This window comes from Canis lupus, chromosome 21 (genome assembly GCF_011100685.1).
Source record: "Canis lupus familiaris isolate Mischka breed German Shepherd chromosome 21, alternate assembly UU_Cfam_GSD_1.0, whole genome shotgun sequence".
Classification (NCBI taxonomy): domain Eukaryota; kingdom Metazoa; phylum Chordata; class Mammalia; order Carnivora; family Canidae; genus Canis; species Canis lupus.
The window spans coordinates 23,218,470-23,236,373 of record NC_049242.1 but is presented as its reverse complement, the minus strand read 5'-3'; the positions used below and the strand labels follow the sequence as shown (position 1 = coordinate 23,236,373).

The following is a 17,904-nucleotide window of genomic DNA, read 5'->3' as shown; positions in this document are numbered from 1 at the left end:
CCGAGGGCACCCTGCCTCTCCGCACCCATCCCATGGGTTGCATCAGCCCATGGGGAGATAGCAGTGGAGGAGCTAGGGGGCCTTAGGAGGGATTAGCCCGAGCTCTTAGAGGGCCTTGCCAGGGCCACAGGGGGGTGGGTGGCGGCACCTCCGGCTGCTGCCCTATCATCTCCTGCCCCTTCCAGGCTCCCTCAGCAGACACCCAAGGTGGTCACCGAATGTTAGGCGCTTCCCCTGCAGTGTGGCATGGCCACGCCAGGCACCCTTGGCACCATTCAGCAAGGAGCTAGGTGGAGTGCAGGGGTTCCCAAAGGCCGAGATGGCTTGGCCTTATTACAGTGATAAATCCTCCGCGCCCTTCACTGCAACAAACCAGAGCTCCACCAGCCTCTCCTCTCTCTCATGGAGGCAATAATATCATCTCCTATTTTCTTATCATAGTGGCAACCCTGCAAGGCTTAAAGGATAATACAGGTCTGATCCACATTTTATTTATTATTTTGTTTTTTATCCCCTTTTTTGGAGTGGGAAAACTGGACACTGAAAGGCGCCCCCGCCCCTCTGACCTGCTGGGCTCCTTTTCACCAAAGCACCAGAGAAGGGAACAGCCACCCCTTTGAAAGTTTATAGGGTGGACACGTTTTCCCCAAGGTTGGGACAGCAGTCTCTTGTACAAGACATGAGGTGCACTGGTACCCCTTGGGGCATGAATCTGTACCTCCATCTAACCCATAAGCAGGCTGAAGCCCAGAGACGGTCTGGCCTTGCCTAGGGTCACACACTAAGTCACTGATGTAGGCAGGGAAGAGTTCAGGGCACAGCTCCCTGGGGGATGCCCAAGCACTTCTGGCTGACTCCAGTGACACCCTGGAGCCCATTGCAAAGGCTGCTTTATCGAGGGAGCCCACCTGGATTCCCAAGTGGGATCCACTCTCCCCTATAGGCCCACCTGGTGGTGATAGGATCGTGATGAAATGCTTCTGTGACTTACCACCAGTCTGTTGCCCCATTACACAGATGAGGATCAGAAAGGTCTGGCTTCACAGAAGAACTTCACCCACAGCTTGTCTGAGTTGGGAGGTGCTGGGGGAGGCTCCCTCAACACCTCCACCCTCGTGCTCCTGCCCACCCACCTGCAGAGTCCAGTCTCCACTCTCAGGGTGGCCTAGGGGGTTCTGTGGTGAAGTCCGCACCCTCATCTGCCAAGCACAGCCAGGAGCACCAGGAGACAGCATGCACCTGTCCACACACGTATGCTTGCCCTCTCCCAGACCACCCAATACCCCAGAACTCATCGGAGGTCTTCCCTCTCTGGGCAAGGCCAGCAGAATGGCAGGTCCCTAACTGGCTTCTTCAGTACTCTTCAGCACCCCGCCTCAGGCATCCTGCCGGCCTTGCCCGAGCCCCAGGCCCTGCTCTCACAACACTGAGTTCTTTGGGAGGCACAGAAAGTCACAGTGCACAGGAGCAGCCAGATTGGAAGTGCCACGGGAGCCCAAGGGAGGGGCACCTGGTTCTTTTTTGGTTTGAGGGGGATAATTCTCCAAGAAGGCATCTGCCATGCACCTTGAGAGGTAAAGAGCGAAGGGGCATTCCAAGCGAGGGGGCAGCCTGAACACAGGCCTGGTGCTAGGAAGGGGTGAGGCTATTCTGGAAGGGGTGGGGCGTGGGGGGGAATGATAGACTCCCCCCAGCGGGGGCCTTCCTGCGTGGCTACAGGGCCTCTGGTCATAGGAGACAGACCACTGGGGGAGGGGAGACATAGTTGTGTCCCACCCTCACTGTGCTCTTCCTGAACTCTGTGGAGACCACTCTCGTCTGGCACTCACCCCGGGAACACAGCATGCTTCCCCACCCCTCTCTGGAGTGGCCTCATCCAGCTAGGCTAGAAACCATGGGGTGATGGGAGGGAGGCATCGTCAGGGACTCCCTTAATCTCTTCCATCTCCAGACTGTTGATTATATCTCCCAAGTCTCTCTAGAATCCCTCCTTTCACCAGGAACCTGCACACGCTATGCCCCCCCCCCGCCCCCTCCCCGCCATCCCCCCAATCCCCCACCCCAGGTGAGGCCTCAGCCTCCCTACCTGGCTCCCCACTCTCCCCACCTAAACGCCAGCCTCTCCGTGCAGTCTCCACATCACCAGGCTGGGCCCTGCACAGCCTGAGTCTGACGGGGCTCCCTCCACCCAGGATGGGGAGTAGGCTCCGCAGCACAGCCTTAGGCTTCCCTCCTCACATGGAGCCACACTGAGGCCAAACTGCTTTCGGTTCCCAAACAAGAGCAGCTCTGGTATCCCGTGCCTCGAACACTTCCCCGTCCGGCTAGACAGAACTAACTCTCAGACATCAGCTCAGGCAGGCCCTCCCATAGGCCCTCCCGTCTGGGGCTTTCCTGGGCCTCAGCACTGATCACCCTGGGTGGCCTGGGTGTGTTGGTGCTTGTTGATGAATAAGGAATCGGTGCATTGCAGACAAGACTGTTGGTGGGGAGCAGGCGGGGGGCACAGGGCTGGGGATGCAAGTGGAGGGCAGCGCACGAAGGCTGTGCCTCCAACTCTGTGGCTGGAATATAACACTTATTTTGCCTGGAGCCTAATCCATGAGGCGGAGGGGTCACAGGAGCTTAAAACAGCCCTCAGAAGGCAAAGGCAATATAGAAATACAGGAGAGGGCAGCCGGGTGGCTCAGCGGTTTAACGCCGCCTTCAGCCCAGGGCCTGATCCTCAGGACCCGGGATCGAGTCCTACATTGGGCTCCCTGCATGGAGCCCCTCTGCCTGGGTCTCTGCCTCTCTCTCTGTGTGTGTCTCTCATGAATAAATAAATAAAATCCTTTAAAAAAAAAAAAAAAAAGAAATACAGGAGAATTGACAGTCCCTGTCTGTCACCTTCAGTGACTTGGGCTGGGCGGCTCCTCCAGGGTCTGACCTATATGCCTCTTGCTACAAGAGAAGCTGGTTCTGACACGGTGCTGCCTCCCACAGACACGCGGTCTTCAGGGGGCCCTGGGGGACAGCCTGAGAACTGTCTCCTGTCCTACCAAGCCCTTAATTGGCAGTATTAGAGTAATGAGTCACAGACAACAACCAATTCATTATCTCCAGTTATAAAAAGCTGCACTTCCCCTTCCTAGCTGTCGAGTGAGCCAGCCTCCTGCTGCCAGGCTCTTCCATTCCCCAGGGGCTGGGGGCAGAACAGGCCATCTCACCTCTCAGGTCTGGTCCTCAGTTTCCTGTTTCCTTATTTGTCCAGAGTGTGTCCTGGGGGTGGAGGGACAGTAAGAGCAAAGGCCTGGAGGAGGTGGGAATGCATCAGGCTGGTGGGGCGGGAAGGCTCAGGCTGGGGGGCAGCAAGGAGGCTGCTAGCTCCTATGCAGAGGAGGGGGCTCCTCTCCGTGCCCCAGGATCCACTCCAGTACTGCAGGGCCCGCTTTTCATCCCTGGACCTCAGAGGGCTCCTAGTCTGGCATCCGAGCCACTCCCACTCTTGCTCCTGGTCCCACGCTCCTCCCCCATCGGGCAACTTCCCAAAGCTTCCTCCGGCCCCTCCTTTCTTCCCCTTCTTGCAAGTTCTCATTTAATCACATACTCCTCCCCTTCTGCCTTCATCCTCCAGAGGCTCCTGTTGTAAAATCCATCCTGGGCTTCAGGTGTGACGCATGGTTTAAGCCTCGAGTTCTAACTCATGGGAATCATAGTTAAACCTGCCCCACAGGGGCGATCTTACAGGGCAATGCAAGTAAGCTCTCGGCTCCGGCATATAATAGGTACTCAATAAATGTTAACTGTTACTCTCAGGCTTTATTTCCCAACCTGAGCAGGATCGTGATGAAATGCTTCTGTGACTTACCACCAGTCTGTTGCCCCATTACACAGATGAGGATCAGAAAGGTCTGGCTTCACAGAAGAACTTCACCCACAGCTTGTCTGAGTTGAGAGGTGCTGGGGGAGGCTCCCTCAAGAGGACAGGGAGGGGAAGGGTCCCATCCCCAAAGTCAGAGGGGCAGGTGAGGATGAGAAGAGGCACAGGCCCAAAGTTGAAGCCCCTGCCCTTTCTGGGGGCCTTTCCTCTACTGCTTGGCAGTGCTCCTTTCACACCCAACCTGTGCTCCCAGAGCTCCCTCCAGGGCCTGTTTGTTCAGCAATGCTCATAGAGCACCTTCTCTGCATCAGCCCTGACTGTGAGCCCCAGGTGTCAGGCCAGAGAGCCCAGCCCCCATCATGGTCCTCACCTGGCCATCACGGGAGAGGCAGAGACAAAGGGTGAGCAGACTGAAGCTAGAACCCAGGAAGCGGGCGGGGAAGCGGGATGGGGTGAGTGACAGGGAAGGGGTGCTCTTCCTCAGCTGGGAGTCGCAGTGGGTCGCCCGAGGTGAGCTCAGCCCATTCTGCATTCTGTGAAGGCCCTGACACCCAGAGCTGCTGCAACATGCTCTCCCAGCCAAGCTGGCGTGTGGCCTCCTGCAGCCCCTACTGCCTCTGTTCCATACCTGGCACCCCCGACACAGGCATTTGCAGACAATATAATACTGCTTGGGCTCCCAGTCAGCTCAAAACCGGCTTCAGCCCACCACTTCCTCACCTGGGCCCTGGGCTGGCCTCAGCCAAGATTTATCACTTCCTGACTCTGAAGCCTGGGATGGGTCTGCCCGGGGCCTACTGAGGGGTGTGAGATGTGCTGGGAGCTCTGCCCTCCTCCAGCAGCTTCTCGGATGGCCAAGGGGCTTGCTGCTGGGGAGCTCAGCCATCCTCCCTCCCGGAGCTATGGGACCAGCTCCCTCCCAGGGCCAGATCACAGCTTCTGCCCCTCATCAGCGCTCCTGGCTTCTCTTACCCCATGAGAAATGGTAGAGATGACATTAGCTCGAGGGCTTGTTGGGAGAAACATGAGAGTGGCCATGTCAGTGCCCAGGACTGCACGTGGCACCCAGACACTGAGTGCCAGCTGCCTGCCAAGCTCCGGCCTTTCCCGACACGGGGCGGCCCTGCTGTCTGCCCTGGGTCTCTGGGGAGAATGGAGCAGAGGAGCCAAGGAATTCTGAAGTCTTGACCCAACCCCTCCTCCATTTCTCAGAGGGAGAGGCTGAGGCTCCTGGAGCTGGGAATGACTTGACTTAATGACCAGTCACAGCCAGTGCTGTACCAGTCACTCGGTGCCATTAGTGTGTGCCATCCACCAGCAGTTCCCTGAGGAGGGGGATGTTTTTGCACAGGTGAGAAAGCTCAAAGTCAAGTAGGTACAAGTAGAAGAGGCACAGTTTGGCCTTGAGGCCTGCCTGGCTCCCGATCTCATGGCCTGCACCCCTGTGGGGGAGATCCCCCAAATACATAAGACGGAAAGGCTGTCTCGGCAGGGCCAGAGATGGGGAGATTGGGGCTGCCACCTCAGCACTGCAGGGACCTGTCCTGTGGCCTTGGGCAGGCCCCTCCCTCCCCCTCGCCTCAGTTTGGCAAGTCCCCTTCTCTGAAGGCCCACACAGAAGAGAAGCTCAAGCTGGCCAGTGAGGAGATCGCCCAGGTGCACGGCAAGGCCCAAGCGGAGGCCCTGGCCTTCCAGGCCAGCCTGAGGAAGGAGCAGATGCGCATCCAGTCACTGGAGAAGACAGTAGAGCAGAAGACTAAGGAAAATGAAGAATTAACCCGAATCTGTGATGACCTCATTTCCAAGATGGAGAAGATCTGACCTGAAGCCCCTCCCCCCCTTTCTGTATATCTGTCTGTCTGTCTGGGGAAGGTTTTGTGTTCTTTCCTCTCACTTAACCTCTGGTTTTTAAACTAGACTACTTTAAGAAGAGTAAATAAAGTTTCCCTTAGGTTAAAAAAAAAAAATGGTAACATGGTAACATGTCAGATGATGTGCTCACCAGGTGGCACCTGCTTCTCACCACTTGGGGGTCATGAACCTAGGCTCCTGACTCAGGCTAGTGCTCTGTTGCTCCCCAGCATGTGCAGGGAAGGAGGACGGGAAGGCGGATGAGCTTCCCAATCCTCCCCATCCAGAGAGCCTGGTGATACTTGGCTTCTGACCTCAGCTGCCACCCACACCCTTGGCCGCTCCATCCTGTTTCAAGGCTGGCTCAAGGTGGAGTCTGGCTTCTTTGTTTAGACAAGCAGGAGAGAGGAGGAAAGCTGTTTTCCAGGCAGCAAAGCTTTTAGATAAACACTATTTATCTCCCTCCCTTCCCTCCTCAAGGAGTTGGGTTCCTTCAGAGAAGAAACTAGATCCAGCGGCTAACAGTATCCCAGGGACGGAAGCACGGGCTCAGCTCAGGGGCTGGCCTGGGGTGTCAGACATTGAAGGAGGCTTTCTTTATCCGGCTGAGCACCTGCTGCCAGCTCGGACAGGCCTGTGGCTCAGGTGGCGGAGCCCTGGTGCCAGGCCGTGGCCCTGCCAGCTCCCAGGCTCCAGGATGGCCTGGCCCAGTTCCTCACCCTCCCCTCCAGCCGCCTGGCCACCTGCCTGCCTAGCTGCCAGGAAGCTGAAAACTTTTGCTCCTTGGGGGTGAGCCCTTCCTCTTGGGGTGTCCCTCCTGGAGCGCCCCTTTCTGCTCAGACCTCAGGAGTAGCCCAGGACCCATGTGTCAGAGGAGAGTTCACCTCCTCCGTCCTGCATTCCGCTGGAATGATCATGGGCCCATTTTACAGAAGGGGAAATGGAACCCCAGAGGGGCAGTGACCCGTCCAGAGCCACACACAGATGACAGAGCTGAGACCCTTCCCCCCAGGCCCCAGGGCTCCCTAGGTCCTCTGGCCCCATCCCAGCACAGCTTACCGGCGTGGTGTCATCGTGGGACCGCTGGTAGCGCTTCCAGCGACAGCCGTAGATGCCGGTGAGGCAGGAGAGGCACAGCTGTGGCTCATAGTACTGCAGGGGCTGGTGTCTCACCATGCTCTTGCCTGCCGCCCTGACGCCCGTTCCTCAGGCGCCCATGGACGCCCCGGCTGGTCCTGCAGGAGGAAGCACAGGGCCGTGAGGCAGCGGAGGGGCAGGGACTCGGCCCCAGACACAGCAAGAGTCATTGTCGCCCAGTTAGGTGCCAGGCCCCCCACAGGGCCCTGCCGCGAGGCCTACACAGAGGCCGGCCACTTGCAGGTCCCCCAGGACGGTCCCTGCCCTAACAGGGAAGTCACCCCCCAGCCACACTTGCTCTGTACCTGCTGCTGCTTCCTCTGCCTGGAATGCTTTCCCCTTCAAGCTCCACATGGCTCTTTCCTTCCCCTTCTCAGGTCTTTGCTCAAATGTTCTTTTCTCAACCAGACTTTCCCAGGCCACCTTCTATAAAACTGCCAACTCCTTCCCATACTTCCTCAGCCATTCTCAGCTTTATTTTCTCAATCGTGTCCTCTGATGCACTTTATTTAAAATATACCAGGCACTGTCTGAGCACTGTATACCTCGGGGGCAGGTACACGTCCCAAAGCCGTTTGACAACTGAATACACTGAGGCTCGGGGAGAAAGGGACTGTGCCTGGCATGGAGTCAAAGACCTGGCTGTGGCCAATCTGAGGACCTGCTCTGGTGTCCCGAGTGCTCATTGCTTTGGGCTTAGCGAGTTCTGCTGTGGTTGCTAGAACAATGAGAGGTATCTTGTGGGCTGAGTCGCTGCCACCAGGAACAATGGCCTTGGCCCTGTTTGGCACCCTGGAGATGCCTGTTGGGGACTCAGCCACTTGAGGCTAGCATCGGTCAGTGTGGCCACCTGACCGCCGGCTAAGGCATCTCACACACCCTGATGTCAAGCATCATCTGACCCTTGTTGCCACTGTTCTTATCATCCTATCTTACAGGACGAGGACCCTGGGGTTCGGAGCAGTCAAATGATTTGCCCAAGGAGTCAGGACTCAAGTCCAGGTCTATGGGACTCCAGAAACTCGAAGCCACATGTTATGTATTGGGTCCCGTCCTAGGTGTTGGAGACAGTGTGAATGGGACAGGCTCACTGATGTCCTCGGGGCCCCACAGGACCAGTGAGGGACAAAGCCAGTCACTTACTGTGCACCAACTCTTATAGTGACCCTATGAAGTATTATATTTTTACTGAGATCACACTCACCAGCCAAGAAATTCACCCTTTTAAGGGGTACAATTCAGTATTTAGCATATTCAGGTTTTAGTGTGGTCATGAAGTTGTACAACTGTCACCACTGTCTGATTCCAAAGTGTCTTCATCATCCCAGCAAAACACCCAGACCCAGACCCATTAGCACTACCCGTCCCCAGTCACCATACCCCTCACCCCGGCCATGCCCCCTCCTAATATACTTTCTGAATCTATGGATTTTCCTGTTTCTGGACATCTTGTATCACTGCAATCATACAATATGTGACCTTTTGTGTCTGGTTTCATTCATTTAATAGTATTCAAGGCTCACTCTATTGTAGCAAGAGTCAGTCCTGCATTCCTTTTCAGGGCTGAGTTACAATTGCATGAAGAGACCATTTTATCCATTCATCAGTTGAGGGACATTTAGGTTGTTACCACTTTTTTAGTTGTTAGGACTAACACTGCTAATGCACAGGTTTTCACACGAACATATTTTCATTTCATTCTTGGGTACATTCTTTGGAATGGAAGTACTGGGTCATGTGGCGACTCCATGTTTAACCTTCTGAAGAATGGCCAAGGACCGTTTTGCCAAAACAGCAAAGCAGCTGCACCATTTTACATTCCCCGTGTAAAATCTTTATCACCCTCACTTTCCAGATGGGAAATCTGAAGCACAGAAAGGTTTAGCCATTGCCAAAGGTCACACAGCAGAGCCTGTCAGTCCAGCTCCAGGGCTGTGCTCTAAACCCAGGGTTGGCAAATTATAATTCATGCACCAAATCCGGCCGGCCACCTATTTTTGTGTAGCCCACAAGCTAAGAATGGTTTTTCTGTATTTTTACAGTTTGGGATAAAAAAATCAAAATAAGAATATTTCGTGACACATGAAAATTATATGAGAGTCAAATTTCAGTGTCCATAAATAAAGTTTTATTGGATGCAGCCACGATCATTTGTCTATGTACGTCTATGGCTGCTGTAACAGAAACTATAGTGGGGGGGACTGGTTATAACAGAGACTAAATGGCCCACAAAGCCTAGAACTCCCTGCCCAGCCCTTGGCGGGGGCAGCGTACTAACCCCTGCACTAGCGAGCTGGCCATAATGGCTCATGAGCTGGTATCTTGAAGAGGTAAAGGCAGGCTGTGGGCACTTAGCATTGTGCATGTTGGGTCAGGACATGCTTCCAGGAGACAGCAGGGAGTTGAGGGCTGTCTCCAAGTGCCCCAGGGGCTCCTCCAGGAGTCAGGCTGGGCTCCAGGTCCACCCACTACTTCCGCCTTGGCCTCACTCAGGGCCTCTACCTACCCCCATCCCCACCCCATCCTCCACCAAAGGTTAACCTCAGCACAGAGATTACAGCCTCTGGACAGTAGGAGGGGAGGAGACGCATTAGGGCCTTGCTGGGAATATCGACTGACTTGGAGCCTCCTAATTGCTGGGAATTGTCTGGTGTAGCCTCTGTGCCCGTGGCTCCCTGGGGAGGCCTGTGGACTACGGTGCAGCTGCTGGGGGCTCTCGGAGCCAAGCTGAGCCCCGGGCTTAGGGGCAGCATGGGATGGTGTGCTGTTGCAGTCTGGTGGCTTAGGTCCCATGGGGTTGGGGAAAGGGGAGAAGGAGGGGCAGTTTTGGGGGGGCTCTCTGCTTTCCTCTATTGCACTCCAGAAGGAGTGTGTGCTCACAAATGTACTCCCACATTCACAGCCTTCCAGACGGGGTAGAAGGCCAGATCCCACACAGCCAGGGAACCAAATCTTACCCCACCTTTACTCTGTGGTTGGGGCCTGTAGGGTTCTTCCCTGATCCTTGGTTTCTCAATCTGTAAAATAGGTAACAGCCTCTGCCTTGACTCCTATAGGAAACCAGATTATTGGAGGGGAGGGGTTGCCTGGAGGGCACATCCCTGCAGTGACTGAGGTACAGCAGGCGGGCATTCTGTGAACAGGAGCCCCACACCAAGGTTCCCCATTCTCACGAGCCTTTCCCAGAACCTGCCGAGCCTGGGACTGATTCCCATATGTCCTTTGCCCTCCGCTGCCCCACCCCCACAAATTGAGCATTACAAGGCACCAAGAATGGAAATTCCATCTCAGATCGGGGAAGCAGAACTGCCTGCACTAGGCCGCAGCCCTGGGCTCAGCTGATCTCGGCTCTAGGAGTCGCCTCCCCTCTCCACCCCCACCCTGCCCAGTGAATTTTCACACTCTTCAGAACCTCAGGGAAGTCTTGGGGAGGCAGACCTCTTCTCCCTCCCCTGCATGTTCTGGGGCTTTTTCTTCCACTCCCAGGGCTTCAGCTATCAGGTGTGGCCAAGCCCACTCAATATCTGCCTCCCGACAGAGGCAGCCAGCGGCTCCTGAGTGTCATCCAGACTCTACAGACCCAGTACAGACCACATCGACCTCCTTACTCCGCAGCCCGCTTCTAACACCCCTCACAGCCTCTTCTCACCAGCCCCCTGGCTGTTGGCCTGGCCTGGGTCTCATCTCTCCCTTAGATAGGCAATCCTCTGGCCTCCCTCCGGGGGCCCCACCCCACCTCACCTGTGGCCCTCGTGAGCTCTTCAACAGGCAAATGGCCAGGATGTGGCCTCTGACACTTCTAGCCTCACCCTCCAGAACCTGCTGTCCCTTCTGTTGATTAACACCTCTCCATGCTTCAAGTCTCAGCTCAGATGTTACCTCCTCCAGGAGCCTCCCCTGAGCTCCAGGTTTGCTTCCAGGGTTTCCCAGCTTCCCCTGGCCCTGAGCATCCCGCAGTCCACCCCAGGCACCCCGTGTGAGCGCGGCGGACGGGCCTGCCTCCCCCATGGAGTGGCCTCGGTTATTCCCGTGCCCTCGGTGGCCAGCCGCAAGAGGAGGGGGCACTGGGGACTCACGGGACTATATTTCTGAGGAGGCCCGGAAGTCCTGCTGTCAGAGATGTGCCGTTCAGACGCTGAGCAGTCGGACAAGCTCCCAGAGACCAGACTCTCCCCGGCCTCACCCGACACCTCCTCTTCCTGCCAGGGCTAATGACATTACGCAGGACTGATGGATTTCTCCAAGCCACCTCCAGGACCAGCCCGATGGGCTGGGGAGGGTAAGAGAAAGCCCTCCCCTCTGAGCCTGATGTTCAAGGGCGCCCCTCAGTCCAGAGTTCCATTTTCTGTCGGAATTCCTGGCCCTAGCCCTAGGCTTTCACAGACTCCTGTTTTGTAGATGAGAGAGCCTCCAAGGAGTCGGGCCTGGGATGGAGTGAACACCTGCCATGGAGCAGGAGCAGGATGCTGGCCCTCCTGGGTCCTCTCCCATCCTGACACCCTGGGTACGGACCTTCTCCTTCCTTGCATGACCACCCTCACTGCCACGGACCGTGCTGGCTGCGGCCCCCAAGCCTCTTCACTTCCCTGAGAGCGGAAAGAATTTCAGGCCAAGGTGTCAGAGCCCGGGTTCCAGCCTGATCTTCAGCTGACTTGCTGTGTAACCTCAGACGTCACTAGCTCTCTCTGAGCCTCTACTCACCTGAGAAATGTGGACCAGATGGAGTGACACAAAAAAGGACCCAAGCAAGGGCACCTGGGTGGCTTAGGCAGTTAAGCATCTGACTCTTGATTTTGGCTCAGGTCATGATCTCAGGGTCATAAGATCGAGTCCTGCACTGAGCTCCACGCTTGATGTAGAGTCTGCTTGAGATTCTGTCTCCCTCTGCCCCTCCCCCTGCTCGCTCTCTCACTCTCTCTCCCTAAATAAAGTCTTTTAAGAAATGTTTTGTAATTAAAAAAAAAAGGACCCAAGGTTGCAATAAGAAGAAATAAAACATGAATATATGCTACAACATGAATAAATCTTAAAAACATGGTGCAGAGTGAAAGCAGCTACAGAAAGTGACATGGGTTATACCTGTGTCATCTCCTGATGACAATCTTTCAAAGTAGAGCTCCACAGACTTCTTTTACAGTTTGGAAATATAGGCTCAAGGTGAATGGATGAACAAACTAGTCACCCAGACAACGGAATAGTTTTCAGTGAAGGCACCTGGGTGGCTCAGTTGGTTGGGCAGCTTCTTTTGGCTCAGGTTGTTATCTCAGGGTCCTGGGATCAAGCCCTGTATTGGGCTCCCTGCTCGGTGGGGAAGTCTGCTTCTCCCTCTCTCTGTGCCCCCCACAACTCATGCTCTCTTTCTCAAATAAATCTTAGAAAAAAGGAAAAGTGGTCAGTGCTAAAGAGAAGTGTATGATTAAGCCACATAAACACATGAAGAGACCTCAAAGCATATTTTTATGTGACGGAAGCCAGTCTGAAAGGCTCCATACTGTATGATTCCAGCTACATGACATCATGGATAAGTCAAAACAGTGGAAGCAATAAAGAGATCAGTGGTTGCCAGGGGTTGGGAGTGGGAGAAGCATGGAAGATTTTTAGGGCAATGGAATTATTTTATATGATGCTATAATAATGAGCACATTTGTCAAACCCCACAGAATATACCACACCAAGAGTGAACCCTAGTGGAAACTATGACTTTGGCTAATGATACTGTGTCAACATGGTCTCATCAGCTGTAACAAACATACCACCCTAATAGAGGATGTTAATAACGAGGGCAACTGTGAGGTGGGGAGGGAGAGTATGTAGCAGCTCTCTGCCCTTCCTGATTGATTCTTCTCTAGACCTAAAAATGTTCAAAAAAGGGCTATTGGGACACCTGGGTGCCTCAGCGGTTGAGGGTCTGTCTTTGGCTCAGGGCGTGATCCTGGGGTCCTAGGATCGAGTCCCACATCGGGATCCCTACAGGGAGCCTGCCTCTCCCTCTGCCTATATCTCTGCCTCTCTCTGTGTCTCTCATGAATAAATAAACAAAAATATTTTTTAAAAAGAGGGCTATTAATTAAATATATATGTATTCAATTTAGATACCTATATCAATCAATTGATCAATAGCTAGATAGGCAGGCAGGAGAGATTAAGTGATTCACCCAAGGCCAAATGGCTAAGTGGGGAGAAGGGAAGACTTGAACCCAGGACTTTCCATGGCACTAGCCCCAGTGTGCCCACATTCCTGCTGCCTTCCATGTCTGTGTCAACCACAACGCCCATATTACTACAAACTGCACATCAAAGAGCCAAGCCCAATATTTTGGTTGGTACCAGGGGAGCAAAGAGGGGAATGCGGCCAAGTACCCAGGGGAAGAAAAGGGAAACCCCTGTCCTCACTGGCCTCAACCCCAGCCCAGCCTCGGGAGACCAGCAAGCCGGGTGACCCCACAAGCCTCTGGCCTCGGCTTTCCTGTTGTGTCATGGGATACATGCCACCAGATGACCAACCAGGGCCTTTCTGGCATGCACCCTAACCTTCTAACCCCCTGCTCTGTCTTCATCCTCAGGAGAAAAGCAGAGATGGGGCAGCACAGGAAAGGAAGGACAAACCCCACAGTTCTTGCCTGGTCTGGGGGGAATAGCCCTCCCCTTCCCAGGACTAATGCTGGAAACCCTGAGCCTGCCACTGACCAGAAGAGTCCAAATGAGGATGAAAGCTGCAGGAAGGCCTGCAACATGGCTAGAGGCCTAGTTATCCTGAGCCCCAGGCCACCAGGGCTCTGCCCCTGCCTTGGTGCCTCCACTGGCTTTGACTGTGGACCCAGGTATAGGTAATTGCAGGCTGGATAAGTCACAGTGATGACCCCAACATTCCCTTAGAGTAAAACCCAAGACATGAAAGGCACAGGGCTATGAGGATGCCTCCTTAGTGCTCAGGGGACATGGCCTCGGAGGTAGACCAGGGCTGCCCTGTGGCTCTTCCTCACTGCCCTGCCCCTCTCCCGCTCCCAGTGTGGGTGTGCCTGTGAAATGGCCTTAGCTCTGGGCCCCTCTGCCCATCTTCAAGGCCTAGAAACTCCTACTGGGCTCAGTTCAGCAGCCCCTCCTCCAGGAAATCCTCCCTGCCCCGGGGCGAGGTCTCTTCTGGGTCTCATAACTCCTTTGCCTCCTTGGCCCCAGCACCGATCATTGCAGGCTGGCTTCTTGGAGAGGGCAGATCTAAGCAGAACTCAGAAGTAAGGAAGGACTTGTGGCAAAGTAGGAGGACACGGGGGCTCTAGGTAGGGGGACAGCACAAGGAGAGCCCGGTGGCAGGGAGGCATGAATGGGGCCTCCTGCATAGCTGAGGGCATCCCCAGGCTCCAGCCAGCAAGTTAAGCCCCATGTGGGTTCCATCTGGAGGTGATGGGGGGGCCTGTTGCCAACAGGAGACTCCTCGCCCTCTGGGAGCCCAGGGGCAGCATGGAACCTCCAGGCAGCTCATCAAGCAACTAAACCCAAGCCCAGGAGACAAATCCTTGGCTCCAGGCTGGGGCCGGCAGGGGGCAGGGGCAGACAGGGTCAGCAGCCCTAGGCCCCTGTCACTCCGGCTCATTCTTTGGGGAAAAGCTGCTCAGTGGCCAAGGCTTGGGCTCTGCAGGAGGCCTCAAAGAATCAATCAGGCCATAATTAGGGTCATTATTAATCTCCTTCCACAGTGGTGCCAGGGCTGCCTGTTTATCCAACACTTCCGTGCCAGGAGACCTCTTATTTCCCTTCCCCTCTGAGCAGGCCAAGCTAGACCAATCTTCCAAGCAGGCCCTGGCAGTGGCCTCCCCAGTTCTTCTGCCTCTCTTGGCCGTCCTCCTGCAGAAAGTGCTCCTCGCCTCTCCCTCAGGAAGGGACGGCTTCCTTGGAACTGTGGCCTCTGGAACGATTTACCCTCTACCTCAAGGCTCTTGAGCTCCCTGGGTAAATGTTTAAGAAGCCTCTGCTCTGTAGCAGGCACTGCTGGGGGCCAACAATGATTCATGGGGAATCAGACACGAACCTTCCTTTCCAGGAGACAAGCTCACTGCACAACAGCAGCTGCAACTATAGCCACATGCCCAGTGCTTTCCAGCGCACGGGAGCCTCCACACACCCGCTCACTGAAGCATCTGGCCAGCTCCTCAGGTAAGTACCAGGTGCCCATTATACAGACGAGGCGGAGAGGCTGGTGGAGGTCAGGATAGGACTGCTGAGCTTCAGTCAAGGCCCTAGGGAGACAGACCCATGTGTTTGGGGCTCCGCGCTGGACAGGAGCCAGGAATACCCCTGTCCAGGGGACCCGACTTCTCTTGGCCTAGGAAGGACCACTCTTTCCCAAGTCAGGACTCTGAGCATGGGCTGAATAGCCGCCAGGAGTGACCTGGCCTTGCCCAGAATGCAGAGCTTATTAGCATCTCAGAACTGAAAATCTCTAGCTACAAACTCTCCACACCCAGGGTCTTAGAATCACCTCACTCGAGACTCATACAATCACAGAATCCTAGGATCTAAGAACTATCCTTGGATTTCAGACTATTAAACTCATCGAATGTCAGCACCAAGAAAGATCTGGAACCATTCCATCCAGCCTCCCTTCCCCGGCAGATATGCCCCATCTAGCTCCTAGGGGTGGTTCCCCAGCAGAGTGGCCTGCATAGGCTTGCATACTCCCTGTGACAGGCCCCTCCCTTCCTGAACGACTGAGTGCTTCCCCCTTGAAGCCACCAGGACCCCCATCCTTCACCCCCCCACCCCCCACTAGCAGTGGCAGGCTCTCCCTGGAGAAGGCAGAGTGAGCAAACATTCTCAGGGCTTCTGGTGGGGCCTCAAGGGTCAGCCTGGGGTCCTGGAGAGGGAAAGGCTTGCATCAACCTCTCACCTTGTTGACATCTCTGTTGAATCACCTCCCAGGAGCTGGATGATTCAGTCACAGGGACCAGGCTGACTTTTTCCGGGGCCTTTCCCTCTGAGGTCCCTGTGAAGCGGGGCGATTGGGTGCCCAAATGGGAGGGAAAGGAGAAAGCGCAGTCTGGCAGAGACTTGCACTGAGCAAACTTGTCCCTGCCCAGTTTTTACCCCCAGAGGGAATAGAGAGCAATGATTTATTTTATTTATTTATGTAAAACAGCAGAGTTATCATACAAACCGGCTTCCCAAGCAGGCCCTTGGGGATGGGAAGAGAAGCAAGGCCTACCATTTGGGGAATCTTTCTCTTGCTCCTTTCCCCTTCTGCCACCTGTGTAGCCGCACCTCCCCCTGCCCCTCTTCACACCCCTCTGCTCCAGGCACTCCACACCATCCAGCCTCCTCACCTCCACGCCTTTGCTCATGCTGGGCCCTCTGCCAGGAAAGCCCTCCGCGCCACCCCAATTCAAATCCTCTCCATCTTAACAAACGGACCCTATGCAAAGCTTGGTCTGATCCCCCCACTCCCCCAGAGGCCCCCCGCCCCCCGTCTTTGTGTTCCTGTCATGTCATCTGGCAAAACTGGAGACGTGATCGCAGGCCTCTGTGCCCGGTAATTATCTGCTTCCGTAGCTGAGAGCCTCCCCAGGCAGAGATTTCGGAACCATTTGGCCAAGCTTTTCTGAAGAGCCTCAGTGCCTGCGGCCCCGCACCGGGCCACGGGGACACAAGAGACCCCCCCCCCCCACCGCCCCCCGGCCCTGCTAGAGGAGTCACTATGTCCCTGCACCAGGTCCAGCACCAAGGAGGCTCTGGTTTATCTGTCAGCCAGAAAAGCTGGTGAAACGTGCGGCGGAAGGAAAGGAGATCGGAGCCTCCTGTGCTGCGCGACTGCAGAGCCACTTCTGAGCCTGCTTCCAATTCTGCTCCTGAATGATAATTAGCCTCTCCCAATTTACAGAAAAAAAAAAGTTACTAAAAAAAGTCTCAATTAAGTATTTTCTCCCACCATTTTTGCTTAACCCCCTGATATCTGTTTGCACACATCTGTTCTGGGTCTAGTATCAGATGACCTCAGCATTAGCACAGAATACTGACTTCCTGTCACTTGTCTCTCTTCACCAGGTGTCCCCTGAAGAACGGGGTAGGCCCCTCTATTCCCAGGCATGTTCGAGAACCTGGGGCCTTTTCTTCCCTCCTTTCAAATTTCTCAGCTTCCCTTGCATGACCAAAGGAACCTGGGCTTACTAGAATGCTGAGAAAGGAAGTCGCAGGAATATGCCGGCTCAGGACAACTTCAAGGTGCGTGCCAATTGCGTGTGTCAAGACCTCCAATTCCACCATTTGCCATTCATTCCTTTGGCTGAAGCGTCACTTTTTCTAGGATTATCTTGTAAAATACAGATCTCCCCTGGCAATGGGAGCCCTTTAAACCCCCCGACTGGAGGTCAAGGAAGCTTAGGTGAATACATGGCTCTAGAGGCAGTTAATCACAGGGATTTAGAATGTGCAATAAGAGCCAGTCTGCCTGGGTTTGAGATGAGACCCAGTTCTACCACCTACTAATTGGTATAATACCACTAGGCCTCAGTCTCCTTATCTATAAAGGAGGATAATAATAGCACCCACCGCCTGGGCTGACGTGAGGATTGGAGGAGCTAACACATGTCAGGGGCTTGAGTAAGTACTGGGTATGTGGGAATAAGTGGTCTACCAGACAACCCTGCTGAGGGCTGCAGTTCTTTTTCTCACCCATCAGGTGGACAATGATCCCTGTTCCTCTTGATTATTATTATTATTTTTTGGTAAACTGTAAGGCACTGTACCCCTGGGAGAGGCAGGCACTGCTGGCAGCCAGCGTGCTGCCCTCTCTAGCTTCTCTAACTCCTCTCTCCCCCCCACCCTTCCTTTCTCTTTTCTTTACCTGGAAGAAGGTATCAGTGGCTGTAGGCGGGGCTCCTGAGGATGTCCTGTCCACGGAGGTGGTGATGTCACTTCACTGGGACCGCTGAAGGAACAAGGGGACAAAACCAGTCAGACCACTCAGCAGTGCGCCCTGCCTTCTCCTCTCCCACCTGATTCTCTGTGAGTCCCCGTGGCCTTGCCCATCCTGTGTTGGGTGCGGGGCTCAGGGATGGGCCACA

General features: G+C 54.9%; 1 protein-coding gene across 5 annotated transcripts in view; it reads right to left on the bottom strand.

Annotated features, from left to right (window-relative positions):
* Positions 1-17,904, bottom strand: part of GDPD5 (glycerophosphodiester phosphodiesterase domain containing 5) — an 85,693-nt gene that overhangs the window by 36,172 nt on the left and 31,617 nt on the right. For 3 of the 5 annotated variants that reach the window (XM_038568602.1, XM_038568603.1, XM_038568605.1), the window contains exons 2-3: positions 17,685-17,768; positions 6,773-6,948 (exon numbers count right to left, since the gene is read on the bottom strand). Coding sequence is in view for 3 of the 5 variants with exons in the window: in XM_038568603.1 (XP_038424531.1) it covers positions 6,773-6,889 (117 nt within the window). In the remaining 2 variants the exon portion in view is untranslated. Of the gene's footprint in view, positions 1-2,107; positions 2,127-6,772; positions 6,949-15,734; positions 15,754-17,684; positions 17,769-17,904 lie in introns of those variants that run through there. The other 2 variants (XM_038568604.1, XM_038568606.1) reach the window with 2 other exon arrangements.